Source organism: Helianthus annuus, chromosome 17 (genome assembly GCF_002127325.2).
Source record: "Helianthus annuus cultivar XRQ/B chromosome 17, HanXRQr2.0-SUNRISE, whole genome shotgun sequence".
In the NCBI taxonomy this organism is placed as follows: Eukaryota; Viridiplantae; Streptophyta; class Magnoliopsida; order Asterales; family Asteraceae; genus Helianthus; species Helianthus annuus.
Window position 1 is genome coordinate 2,882,532 of NC_035449.2, and position 14,240 is coordinate 2,896,771.

Here is a 14,240-nt window from a genome sequence, read left to right on the forward strand (position 1 = left end):
ATGAAGCTGCCCCTAACCCTATTGAGAACACACTTGCCGAAATGCTTCTTCTATCCTCATGATGCATTTGTTGTCAAAATTGTACGATTTGTATTATGATCGAGCCGGGGGTCACACTGGAAGCAGTCTCTCTATTCCTACGGTGTAAAGATAAGGCTGTCTACATCATACCCTCCTCAGACCCTACCTCAGCTTTGCTATTGGTGGGATTTACCGAGTATGATGATGATGATGAGACTGAGGGCAGTATCCTTTGATAACTAGAATGAGCGGGTTTATTTATTGAGTTTGAGGTGCACCTACTAACTACAAAAATTGTGTTAATATATTGAAGATAACATTCAAGTATCCCAATACCTCAAAAATACATAACTATAAGTCAAAAATTACAGAATAATTGAAAGATCTCAACAAGATAGTTGTACCAAACCTATTAAAAAGGAAGATATCATTGTAGCTACCCAAAACTTGAGAGATGTGATTCAGAAAAATATAATGGAGACACCCATTGTGAAACATCCAACAGCTACCCATGGGCTCAACCGCTCACCTGTTCCAAAAATCAATCACAGGTGAGATACAAACCGCATTATGATTCATGAAAGCAAATTCTTTTTATCACACACTTACCTATTCGAGCAGCCTTCCAGAAGAATCCTCGAAATCTGCATAACACATCATCAGAAAGCTACTATTAGAAAAAACTCAAAAAGTGATCGGCATAAAAGTTTTACGAGTACAGAGACATACGTTAAGACTGTGCAAATGGACAAACTACTAATTGTTAGGTGGTGTTTGTTTTTTGGCCAAAAGCTCTTCTGAGCACTTATGTCTGCGTTGCGCAGATGCACGCAGACATAAGGGTCCTGCAGCTTGTTTGTTTTCTTGAAGATCTGCAGAGCTTTTACCTCTGCCTCACCTCTTCATGTACAAGAATGTGTGTGATCCCATGGTCCATTCAATGGATGGAAAACAAATGCCAATATTTTTTCTAGATTCTAAGGAAATAGTTTGTTCATGAAGTCGTCTTCGCATCACACAGATTTCCGACATCAAAATTATAAGTCACTAAACATCACTTCTTTCAGATCTCCACATAAACTGTAGATCCTCTCCAGGTTGTGTTAATAAAAAAATAGGATTTATCACCGTCGGAAAATTCTATAATTAACCCCAGAAAAGGAATGCTGATTACAGTAGTAGGTCAAGATGACCTAAACAAGCAAAACGCTTAAGCGAATCTCACATCAGTGTAGGACGGGGAGGATGTTGAGTCCATAAGACTGTGTAGTGGGTTTAACTAAAAAGTGCAAAAGAAACTACTACGTCATTGGCACGTAGGCGGTGAGGTTTTAACCAAACCACCATTTCACAAGATTGTAGTGGCAAAGCCCCCATTGGCGCCTCTTTCACCCTTGGTCAACTTGCTAAGCAATTGTCAAATATGGGATGGTACACTGCCCGTTAAGGGCATCGGGAAACCCCCATTTCCCCATTGACGCCCCTTTTTGACGCCCAAGTTGTGGTGGTTTTGGTACCCTTTTTTGGGTGAGTTGGCATGGCTTTCACGCCCACTACGCATAGTCTAAAAATAAAAATGTCTCGCCTCAAGTACTATCAAAAAGTTTTGGACACTTAGTTGTGGTGAGAGAACTTCACAGTTAATTATGCTTGGGTTGGGCTAGAGAAATTTGTGACCTTAGGGAAGTCTCCATTTAGGTAGCAAAAAACAAACTTGTGAGCTCCCGATACGCAAAGAGAACAATAATGAGTGGTACAAAAAAACAAACTTGTGAGCTCCCGGTATGCAAACAAAACAATATTGATTGATACGAAGATGTGGATGTAATGTAACTCTTACGTCGTTTAAGATGGTGAGCCAAACCTAGGATGACGAGTTTGTAAGAGAATGAATATAACACCTTAGGCTAATCTTATATCGGAACAAGGCATATGCCATATTATCATCATACTCAGTAAATCCCACCAATAGCAAAACTAAGGTAGGGTCAAGGAGGGTAAGATGTAGACAACTTTACCTCTGCCCCGTAGGAACAGAGAGACTGCTTCTAGTAGTGAGACCCGGCTAACAAGTATTGGCCTCAAATAAAACAAACAAGTGTTGAACATTTATGATAAAACATTAATATTTCAGTTACCATAAGCCTTTTAATAACTGATCCACTTATTTGAAATTTTCACAAATTTGGGATTGTTTTCTGTTTCAACCTAGAACAATAATAAGGAATAAATTAGAAATTAAAGATAGATAAAAAAGAGAGGATCTAACCCAGTTTTCTGTTCAAGTATGGTAGGAAACTGCATCTTCAAGAAGGTGCATGTGCAGATTACAAGCAAAACCACCGTCAGAAACGAATGGAAATTGAATAGGGCCGACTGCGTTAATCAAATACAAAGTTTAATAAGATTTAATTTAACATAAACCATCACACAAATACAAAAGGTTAAGGAATCACCATGTTAGTGGAACCGTGATGAACTGATGATTAGATTAAAGAAAGGTTCTTCTTCTTAAGCTCCGATCACGCAAAAACATACACGATGTAAAAAAAGATATAAATATTACATAGAGTAAAATTATGGTAAAATTTCACGGTTAGTCTTTTCTTTTTGAAATTACATTTATGTTCCTGGTATAGGATCATATACAAAGTGGGACTTTTGTAAGAAGTATGAGAAATAATTTGGGAGTGACAAGTGTCCTTTATCCTAATTAATTCAAAAGGGTATATTAGTAATTTGACTTTCTTATCATTTAATTGATTTCAAAGATAACTGCCAAAAAAAAAAAAAAAAACTTGCGATGAGTTTTTATAGGAATGAATCGAATTTTGAATTAGGAGAAATTTTAGGAAACATTATACATCTGATTCTTTTATCTTCTTCATCATCTTTTAATCGCAACATCTTTTAATCATATATTGTTCATGACGTGGTGTTTTAAACATTTGGATACAGTGTTCATGGCGTGGTGTTTTAAACATCTGGAGACATTGACTATGATTCAAGTCATGGTGTTTTATCAGGAGACATTGTTCATGGCGTGGTGTTTTAAACATCCGGAGACATTGTTCATGGCGTGGTGTTTTAAACATCTGGAGACATTGACTATGATTCAAGTCATGGTGTTTTATCTGACTTGAATTCCAGATAAAACACCATGACTTGAATCGTCTGTTTGTTTGATGATTTACAATGTTTTTTGGATTCCAGATAAAACACCATGACTTGAATCATAGTCATGGTGTTTTAAAATATGGGAATATTTTGTATTGATAAAACACCATGACTTGAATCATAGATGTTCTGGGAATGTTGTGTATTTGATAAAACATCATGACTTGAATCATAAATGTTTAAAACACCACGCCATGAACAATGTCTCCAGATAAAACACCATGACTTGAATCATAGATGTTTAAAACACCACACCATGAACAATGTCTCCAGATAAAACATCATGACTTGAATCATAGTCAATTTATCCAGTTGTTTTAAAACACCATGCCATGAATCTGATTACAGTTCTCGTTATGATAATGTATGACGAATATGCAACCAAAGACCTCCTATAATTAAGGTGAATCATTAATTCCTATATTTAAGGAAAAAGGAGTAAATATAGGAGTTTTTTGGTCGTGTATGATATGATTACCATATTTCAAACATTAAAAAAGACACTATTGCCCTTCAATTTTACATAAGGTCCCTCTAATTAAAACATAATTTACATTTTTATACCCTATTGATCTCAACCATTAGATCAAATATCCAATGGTTTAAAACACTTCTTACCCTTCTTACATTTCAGACACTTTTTACCATATCCCTACCCTATGTTCCCTATAGTTTAATAACTTATTACTCAGAAAGTTAGTTTTTGATGTTAAATGAATGTAATGACAATAGTGAATAAAAAAAACCCAAGTGACCCCACCTGAGTAACAAAAACAATTTAATTAAAAAAAATTGTGGGCCCCACCCCACTCTAAGTGGTCAACCCCAGCTGTCGGATGATTTACCCAAGGAGGAGGAGGAGCCTGGCGCGGCAGGTGGTGATGCTGATGACGAGGATGGCGATCACGCTGTGTCTGCGGGCCCATCTCGACCGAGAGCTCACACCATCGCCACCGCAACCGTAGGGGGTGCCTCGGTACACCTTATCTTAGGCTTGATCACAACATCAAGGGGAAATTAAGTTTTGTGATGGCTCGTGCCTGGAGATTAAAGGATAAGGTATGGTCGTCTTGGAAGGGAATTCTGGGGATGGTCAGTTGGACGAGATAGGGTACAAGATCACATTCCAAGATGGTATAATTTGGATGTTTGAGCAAGACATAACTTTGCTAATGATGGTACCTCGTTCACCTAATTGCATTTACAAAATTAATCTTGAGGTTGTATCTCCAGTTTGCTTACAGAGTAAAGATGACAAGGCTGAAAATAACGACCAAATAGTCTTTGATGTGACAAAAATTAGTGACCAAATAGATCAGTCAGCAACAGGAATCAACGACCAATCTGAGCAGGTAGCGACACATCAGACATTTAGCAATCAGACTAACCCACTAGCGACATAATCTGATCAGTTAGTGACAACTTTTAACGACCAGTTTGTGACAGTTCGAAATTCAGCACTTCAATGAGTTCAAGAGGTCCGAATCAAGTCTATATTAGCTCAGAACACTTTATCAGATCAAGGGACAAGTGTGAAAGTCGAGAACTTACTTCGAGAGAACGTTAAAATGGAAAGTGGTAGCGGGGATTTGCAACCAAGACGACATCCTCACGAAAACCATGCCACGATTGAAGATTATCGAGATGAGATATCTACTTGGTATTGCAAGATTAGGTGGTGATTGTTAGATTAATCTTGCATATTTTGCTTAAGTTCGGGTTAAAAGTGACTGACTTACAAAGCTCGGGTAAAAAGTGACCTAGTTACAAACTTAGGGGTTTTTTTTTTTAATCCTAGTCTAAGTTAAATAGGCTTACTTGTTGATCAAGTTTTAGACTTATAAAAAAAGGAATTATTGTAACCTAAATCAACCAATTATCAATAAAATCGAGTTTTGTTATCCAATTCTAACAGTCACGAATTTAGTTTTTAGCTTTACTCTTTCGCTTGCTATAATGAGTGATGATACCATAACAAATCAACCAGATACCGATCAAATTCCCGTCGTGAAGTACGGAGAATCCCACTAGTTATATACAAGTACCAATTTTAATTAAGGGGTTGTTTGTTTACCTCTTAATGAGTCTCTTAATGGTTCAGACCTCTTACTGATTCAACACTTAGAGGCTGTTTGGCAACATCTGAATGGTTAAGTGCTGAACCAGTAAGAGGTCTTAGGGGCTGTTTGGCAACTTCTGAATGGTTAAATGCTGAAGCAGTAAGAGGTCTGAACCATTAAGTGCTGAAGCAGTAAGAGGTCTGAACCATTAAGAGCCAATATAATGATTAACCCTTCAGAGGCAAATATCTGACCAATTCAGATTAGAGGTCTTAACCATTCAGACTTTGTATAATACTTAACCATTCTGAGGCAAATGTCTGAACCATTCAGACATATGCTCACGAAACAAACAGTCTGAACCATTAAGTGCTGAACCAGTAAGAGATCTGAACCATTAAGAGCCTCATTAAGAGGTAAACATACAACCCCTAAACCAGTAAGACGTCTGAACCATTAAGAGCCTGTATAATGCTTAACAGTTTAGAGGCAAATGTCTGATCAATTCAGATTAGTGGTCTTAACCATTCAGACTTTGTATAAATCTTAACCATTCAGAGACAAATGTCTGAACCATTCAGACATCTGTTCGTGAAACAAACAGTTTGAACCATTAAGTGTTGAACCAGTAAAAGGTCTAAACCATTAAGAGTCTCATTAAGAGGTAAACAAACAACCCCTTAATGGTTCAGACTGTTTGTTTTGCGAGTAGATGTCTGAATGGTTCAGACATTTACCTATGAATGGTTAAGGTTTATACAGAGTCTGAACGGTTAAGCATTATACAGGCTCTTAATGGTTCAGAAATCTTACTGGTTCAGCACTTAATAGTTCAGACCTCTTACTGGTTCAGCACTTAACCATTCAATTGTTACCAAACAGCCCTTAAATAAATGTACAACATATGTTACATGACATACAACATGACAATGTTGACTTGTTTACCATGAATTTGGCTAAAGTCTAGTTCGACGTGTTTTGCATTTACACTAAGCTTTAATGTGGTACTATAAATAATACACAAATAATTAGTGAGCTTTATCCCAATCAACTTAAAACACTTGGAGATTTTAACTTTCAATCCAGTGATGTCAACTATTGTCAAGCACAAGTTTGTTCGCCATTGGGGAACATAAAATAAAATCCGTTTAACCAGATGAAAAATTCACACCAAAGCCCCTCTTGATATTTACACCTGTAGAAGCAGGAGAATTCCCAGTACTTGTTTTACTCCATGGCTATCTTCTTAATAACTCCTTTTACTCTCAGCTCAGCCATCAAATAGCTTCCCATGGCTTCATTCTCATCGTCCCCCTGGTTTCCTCTCATTCCTTTTATTAGTTTGGGATACACTGGATTTAAACAGCTTTAATTTTCACTAACGATTTGTACCACACCACTTCTAACTTTCAACTTATTGGCCGATATCACTCTCAAACTAACTCAACACTAACTTAGTTTGCTTACATCAGTTGCCACGTCATCAAAGTTGGAAATGTTGTGGTACAAATCAAAAGTTGGGAGTGCTATCCGTCAATTGGTGAAAGTTAGGTTATTTAAATCTAATATCACTGTTAGTTTTGCATATTTCCATTTAACTTGATCTTGTTTTCTTTATACCATAAACTATTGAAAGCCATCTACTGGGTGCAAGTTGCTATTTACTATCCCGCTGGTTAATAGGGTATCGATGAGTCCTCTGAAATAACGGGTGCTCATGGCTAAAAAAAACAAAGGGTTATTGGATTTTATCACCCCCAACTATTGGCTATTGGCCGCTGCCACCCCCAACTATCACTTTGACGCTCGTCACCCCCAACTTAACACCTAATGTGTTCTATCACCATATCGTTAACTGATCACTAACTTTTGATCCTGTTACTATACTTTTGTGGGTGTCATAGGGATCTTACGAAGATTTTAGGGATCTTAGGACACCCCAAATGTATGGCAACATGATCAAAAGTTAGTAAATCAGTTAACGACGTCGTGACAGAACACACTAAGTATTAAGTTGGGGGTGACGGGCGTCAAAGTGATAGTTTGGGGTGACATCGGCCAATAGCCAATAGTTAGTGGTGATAAAATCCAATAACCCAAAAATAAATCTTGGTTTTCGTAATCCGTCAGATTCATTACCATACGTTTTTCTATATATTCGTACACTTAATTAAGTTCATTAAAATTACATCTTGGGGAAGTTGGTTTTTAGGGTGTACGGGGCACCCTTCGGGGACCCCATCGGTGACCCAAAACCCCTATTAGGGGGGTGCTGCCAACCTTTAGGTGAGTTAGAGAGAGGGAGTGAAATGGGTGAGTGGTTGCCGAAGAGAGGGGAGGAGAGAGGGAGGAGAGAGGGTGAGTTTGACCAATCAAAAATTTTCTTTTTTTTTTTTTTTTTTTTTTAAACCAACTCCCCTAATAGGTGAGTGCCGCCATCAAAAAGGGGTATTAGGGGAGTGTTAGAGGGGAGTTGACGTGGCTTATTCTGGTTGGTTGTGTGTAAGAGGGGGGACTCACCTAAGAGGTGAGCACCCCTTACACCCTTATAGAGTGAACGATAGACTTTGTAATTTAAATATTTTGCAGTCTATGCTGTTAATACCTGGGTAAACGTGACAAAAATTATTATAATTTTGGTATATAAATTACTTTATATAAATGCATGAGATGAGATTTTTGTTAAGAAGTTCATGCTGATTAGCATATACAAATGTCTAAAAAATGGTGAACATAGCGAAATTAAAATAATTAGGTTTTAGGTTGTCATGTATAACTTTTAATGATACGTTCAATCCGTTTTATTCACTAAGGCTTGTTTGTATTGGCCAATTAACATTTTTAGGTAAACATATCGGCAGTTTGAAATTAGAATCAGCATTTATTATGCACATGATACTGTGACGAGAATGCTTAATTAGTTCTTATTACTTTTGTAATGATAGTATATGTAGATAAACTTTTCAAAACCAAAAAAAAAAAATACTTAGAGATTTCTTTTGGTACCATGTGACAGTTATTCAGTGACTGGAATAGACGCGACTAAAGAAATCGATTACGTGGCTCAAATAACAAACTGGCTACCCCAAGGACTTGCAGAGTTCCTTCCGTCGCATGTAAAAGGAGACCTAACAAAGCTAGGACTGGCCGGCCATAGTCGTGGCGGAAAAGTGGCTTTCGCTCTTGCTCTAAATAGAGTTAAAACCGAACTAAAGTTAAATTTTCGGCATTGATTGGGATTGACCCGGTTGATGGAACTGGCAAAGGCAGCCAAACTCCTCCAAAAGTTCTCACTTATGTTCCACACTCATTTAATCTTGAAATGCCGGTAATGGTTATTGGTTCGGGCCTTGGTGAAGTCAGGAAATACAATGTGTTCCCGCCTTGTGCTCCAAAAGGGGTGAACCATGAGGACTTTTACAACAAATGTTGTAAACCGGCTTGTTATTTTGTCGCGAAAGATTATGGGCATCTTGATATGCTTGATGATAAGACTAAAGGGATTGGGGGTATGTTTATCAATTGCATGTGTGAAAGTGGCAAGTGTAGAGAACCCATGAGGAGATTTGTTGGAGGGGTTGTGGTTGCTTTCTTGAAAGGTTATTTACAAGGGAATTTTAGTTTTATAACGGCTTTAAAAGATGATGAAACTATTGCACGTGCTTCAAAAAGTTGACTTTCTACTTTGACTTTTATGTGAAGATGACCTTTGTTTACTATTGAAGCACTACTTATGATATTGTTTGAATAAAACCATGTATTATACGGAAATAAAATATAATGTTATGTGCAGACGTTTCATTTTAGTCTACTGAGTTAACTTCATCTGTTTTTTCTGTTAACTAGAATGGCATTTCGGTCATTTTATATGTAATTATGTTAACTAAGCTAACAGAAAAAATGAATGGAGTTAACCGAGTGGACTAAAATGACAACGTTTTAAACTATTTTGACTAAAATGATAACGTTTCAAACCTTTGGACCAAACTGACAAAATATCCCAAACCACAGAGACTAAAATGACATTTAACTCTAACAAGCATACACAATTAAGTTAGGGCCTGATTTGGAACATTATAAACCATGAGGGGTATGGCTGCAATTTCCCCTTCACTAGATGTAAGCCGAGAAAACCTGGAATGTTATTACAAAACGCACATCCGTAGGTCAAGTAAACGGCAAAAAATCCGGTACCGGAAACTCTCACCAGCGTCATCGCCGTCGCCGTCGTCGTCCCTAGGTAATACTTCCTCAAAACTTTTATCTCAACTTACACAGATTCTACTTCAAGCAATCAGATCTACTACCACCATAGGTTTACACGACTTCGAATTTATTATATTTTTACTCTTTGTTTATCCGATTTGCTATGTAATATAATGAATTTGAACTTTAATTGGAAGATTTATCGTTGCTGAGCGTGCTAATTTACTCGATCGATTAACTGTTATCGTTGTTCGTTGTTATATGTCAATGTTTATTGATGATTTTATAGGGGCGTTTTAGTTTAGGTTATGGAAATTGTACATATTGATTAGTGAGGAAAGTTATTGGATCTGTATAAATATGTAGCCTTAGCTTAAGATGATGAATTACTAATTTTAATAGTTGTTTTATATCAAGGATTTGTATTTGTTTTTCAATGTGTTGGTGAGTTACTTTTGAAAAAAAAAAAAAATCTCTCTGCTCTAGAGATGATAACTTGATTTATAACTAGAAATGATAACTTGGTTTATAAGTAGAGTTCATGGTTTTAAAAAACGATTGAGGCGAAACGCCCAAAAAACGATTCTGAGGCGCTAAAAAGGCTGCACCTCAGGTGCGCCTCAGGGGTTTTTTATATTTGTTTTTGATGTTTTTGACTTTTTGTGTCAATTTCAAGCAATTTATGTCTTTTGTATGTGTGTTTTTGATGATTTTCATGATGAATTTAGTTAGTTTTATTATTTTTATAAGATATATATTTTTTATATTTATTTTTTAATTCCGTCTCGGGCTTACGCCTCGTGAGGCGAAGGGAAACGCCTCGAAACTCGTTTCCGTTTTTTTAAACCTTGGTAGAGATGATTCTTGTGAGCTATAAGCCTATGACTAGAGATGATACTTGTTATATGTAAATAATTGTGCGTATAAATGACAGTTGGCTTATGGTAACTTGATTTATGTGCTGCGTTCTACTAATAATTCAACCGTATAGAGTATAGACCATTAGTTCTTAGAGCATCTCGAGTGAGAAGCCTAAAAAACGCATCCACGTCACACTTGCCAAAAATGCTTCCTCTTTCGCTCGTCCCTCCCTTTGCTTGAAGTTTGCTTCTCTCACAAAACAAACACACAGCCAAAAATGCTTTCTCTTTCGCTCGGCTCTCACTTTTCCACTCTCACAGAGTCCGTCCAAGGGCATCTTTGGGGAGGGATGCTGCTCATCTTCTCTCTTACCCCTCTCCTCCACGTTGGTGCCACGTCCTTCACGAGAGCCAAAAATGTTTCCGTTGGGGATACTTGTGATATGCAAATGTTTTTGTGTATATTTGACAGTTGGCTTATGCTAACTTGATTTATGTGATGTATAGCATCTTGACGTTGTAATACTAATCGAAACCTTATATACCCTTAGGATTGTTACAGAGTTGTATATATTTAGATCATTAATAACATCTTTTTAACATGTCTATTTCATAATTCATAAAATAGAAAAAGGATTAAACAGTCGACTCTCATGTCTGTTCTTGTTCTATCTCATTTTCTCATATCTTCCAAACGTATGTGTTTTCTTTTAGAGGTAGCAAAACAGATGCATGAGTTGGGTTTGGTAACGGGTCAAACAGGCGGTGTTGACCCCTAAACCCTTTTCTTTATCTTCTTTTGTAATTGCATAAATGATTTATATAGTAATAATCTTATGTCAAATATTGTCTTATGCATTTTGAATACACATCAAGCAATATCTAACACATTGCCACCTCTAGTTTGTGCAACTTGTGTATTCATACTTACATATCAAGGCAATTTCTTAAAGTCATTAGTTTTTTATGCATCGATTTTCATGTTTTGTTGGTTTTTTACTACAGAACTAAAAATGGTGGGTGGCCGAGTTGCGCATCCTGTCTTGAAAGGCCCTAGTGTGGTTAAAGAACTGATCATCGGGTCAGTGCTTGGGTTAGCCGCAGGTGGTTTATGGAAAATGCACCACTGGAACGAGCAGAGAAAAACAAGGGCGTTTTATGATCTTCTAGAGAAGGGCGAGATCAGCGTGGTTGTACAAGAATGAACCGAAAACATGAACAGTTTCATCTCCTAATGTTTAATTCCGACGCTTAAATCAGAGATAATGATACTCTGGAAACTATTCGAATAAGTTTTTGTATTGGATTTGTGATGTTTCTTGATTCATATTGTTAAAGTTGCTATTGTTAAATTCGCTTCATTTGCCTTTATATAGGCAAACAATAAAACGACTTAATTTCTGCCAATCGGATCTGAATAAAAGGGACCTTAAAGTTATCTGTATGATACAATCTATCGACTATCGTTCTTATTCTTGTGTATGCTAAGTAATGCTTTGAAAAGGTTTCTGGTTTTCTTGGAGTAAACTTGGATATCTTGTCTTCTTTCTTTTTCCGAATACAACGAATAAGACCTTCTTGCCTCTGCCTGATGCTTCAGCTGTGTATTTGGACTGAACGATCGATTAATAACTGATCCAGCATACCCAACCCGAGAGACTGGGCTGACAGATGGGTTAGCAAGAGATCCCGATCGCTTAATTCTGAACCGACTTGGTGAAACTGATCTCGATCGTTTTTCTGGTTATCAGGTAAACCTTAGTTAGTACATAACGTTTGTATAGGGCTGTAATTGAGCCAGGCTAGGCTAGGCTCGAGCTCGAACGAGCAAGCTCAGCTCGACTTGATTATTTTTTCGAGCTGAAAAGTCGAGCTCGAGCTCGGTTCATAGAAACTTCGAGCCCAATTTAGCCGGCTCATTGAATTTTTTTTTTTTATTAGTTTTTTTACAAATATTGGTAACATAAAAACCAAATAAAAAATATAACACACACATTCATAAGAGCCAAAGAGCCGAGCCATCAACTCCAGCACCCTGGCACGAGCTCGGCTTGATTACAGAACGAGCTTTTCTCGAGCAAGTCTCAAGCCGCGAGCTTTCTAAACACCCCTAGTTTGTTGGTAAAATGTTTAACTTTAAAAAAAATAACACTTTTTTTAACAGTCCCACCTGATCCTTTGTTTGATGCAGCTTTTGCAAAAGTAAAATCAACCAAATCCGATCCGAATTCTTTTAAATCCCGTTTGTTACGCTCTTTCCTGCGCAAGAATCTTAAACGATGAACATGATGTTGGTGGAGCTCCACCGAATTAAAGTGATAAACAAAACATTACCTCAAAGTGAATGATTCAGTCTTTGCTTTCGCTGCTTCAGGAAACTGTCCGTCTATAATTTTATAATATTTAGTATATGCTAGCAAATAAGAACCCAAAATATAAAAAAAAAAACACATTTAATAACCTGGTAGCAGATATTGCTTATGGTACTTTGGCGTCTGTATCACCAACGATTGTTGCGAAAGACCCTCGTGATCGCTAAACGTCTGGCATGTTTGTAATCTCTGCAACAATCTCCAACAAAATCACACACGTGCAACAAACAAACGAATATTGATATGTAACAAACCTGTTTGATGCATACAACTCGAAGATTTGTTTCATAAGCTTCATCAATGTTTTCATCCAAAAAACTGTTGACTTTAGATGTCACAGAGCCCAAATGGTCAATGGTGCTGATCAGAGCTTTTGACACATAATCTTTTAAGCTTTCTAACAATCTAAACCAAGATTAAAGCAGCAAGTTAGTTGATAAATGATAACGAAATCAAATTAACAAAAAAACACATGTACTTACAAGGGATCATGTTCGGTTTTATGATACGAGTCTTCGAAAAACTCTGCAGCTGAGTATAGTTGACTTCTTACTTTCCTCAAGTCCTATAAGTTGTTCATCAAACTAGTTTAAAACAAAGTTGTCTAGATACAAAGATTGAATATATGCACAGATAAACATACTTGAAGACTGTCGGAAAAGATCAAGCGTCGTTGCATGAAGATTTCATCGTAATTCGAAGGCGGATGAAAATCATTTACAGCCTCCATAAACAACCTTGATCACAAAGAGTTGATTGGAATTTTGAAATTTAATTTTTTAGTTGTTGTTGAAGGGGAGGGGTAGGGGTTTATAAAGTGTCGGCTATAAAAGATGTATACATTAATTAATTAAATAATTAAAGTTAATAATAAAAACAAAAGGGTGGGGGCAAATCAACAACAACCTTGGTGGCTTATGTATGGTTGGTTTTGGAGGCAAGTGTGGTGACATTGATGATACAATATCAACTTTGAGAACAAATATTGATGTATCTAAACGTAATTAAAGCAGAATAGACAGGTTAATTCGTCTATAATGTAGTAAAGTATTTATGATTAGTGTTGAATTGGGTGAGTGTTTGGGGGGGGGGGGGGGGTTGAAGTTGACCAAAGAGTTGACTTGTTCAATGTATAATTGCGTGTGAGGAAGGATAACTGCAATTTAATATACTAAAAGTGACATAGTATGTGTGTTGGGGGCGTTATGCGACAAGTTGCAAAATGCATAAGAGTGGGCTTTATATCACAAGAGGGTGTAGTGGTAAGGGGGTTATATAACCCCTTCAATTATACATACATATGTATGTATATATATGTGTGTGAGTGGGGGGAAACATTGTGCAGCGTTATCACCTTCGCGTGGTTACAAAATCAACCACCCATAGCGCCGGCCGTAGTGGTGTGGCCGGTGCTATAGACCCATTTCACGCGGTATGCCGCCCACTACGGGTGACCTTAGGAAAATAAATGCATCCATCATGTGTAGATATCCAAATCTTAAAAGGACCACAAAACAATAAAAATTTAAATAGTTAATTTCATA

General features: G+C 37.0%; 3 protein-coding genes and 1 pseudogene across 3 annotated transcripts; 2 read left to right on the forward strand and 2 right to left on the reverse strand.

The window, feature by feature from the left end:
- Positions 1-307: 307 nt before the first annotated feature.
- On the reverse strand, positions 308-2,588 carry LOC110920704 (protein kish). The gene is made up of 4 exons (XM_022164898.2): positions 2,478-2,588; positions 2,291-2,397; positions 631-665; positions 308-550 (listed from the first exon to the last, which is right to left on the reverse strand). Exons 1-4 carry the CDS (start codon positions 2,478-2,480, stop codon positions 483-485), a joined length of 213 nt encoding a protein of 70 aa, XP_022020590.1. The 5' UTR covers positions 2,481-2,588; the 3' UTR covers positions 308-482.
- A 3,741-nt stretch (positions 2,589-6,329) lies between these two features.
- Positions 6,330-9,147, forward strand: LOC110921404 (annotated as a pseudogene).
- Positions 9,148-9,344: 197 nt separating this feature from the next.
- LOC110926540 (cytochrome c oxidase subunit 5C-1-like) lies at positions 9,345-11,731 on the forward strand. The gene is made up of 2 exons (XM_022170323.2): positions 9,345-9,498; positions 11,330-11,731. The coding sequence occupies exons 1-2, from the start codon at positions 9,351-9,353 to the stop codon at positions 11,527-11,529; spliced, it is 348 nt and encodes a 115-aa protein (XP_022026015.2). The 5' UTR covers positions 9,345-9,350; the 3' UTR covers positions 11,530-11,731.
- LOC110926538 (protein ABIL2) lies at positions 11,652-13,524 on the reverse strand. The gene is made up of 7 exons (XM_022170322.2): positions 13,340-13,524; positions 13,179-13,261; positions 12,951-13,101; positions 12,786-12,885; positions 12,659-12,710; positions 12,495-12,583; positions 11,652-12,064 (listed from the first exon to the last, which is right to left on the reverse strand). The coding sequence occupies exons 1-7, from the start codon at positions 13,424-13,426 to the stop codon at positions 11,778-11,780; spliced, it is 849 nt and encodes a 282-aa protein (XP_022026014.1). The 5' UTR covers positions 13,427-13,524; the 3' UTR covers positions 11,652-11,777.
- Positions 13,525-14,240: the final 716 nt, after the last annotated feature.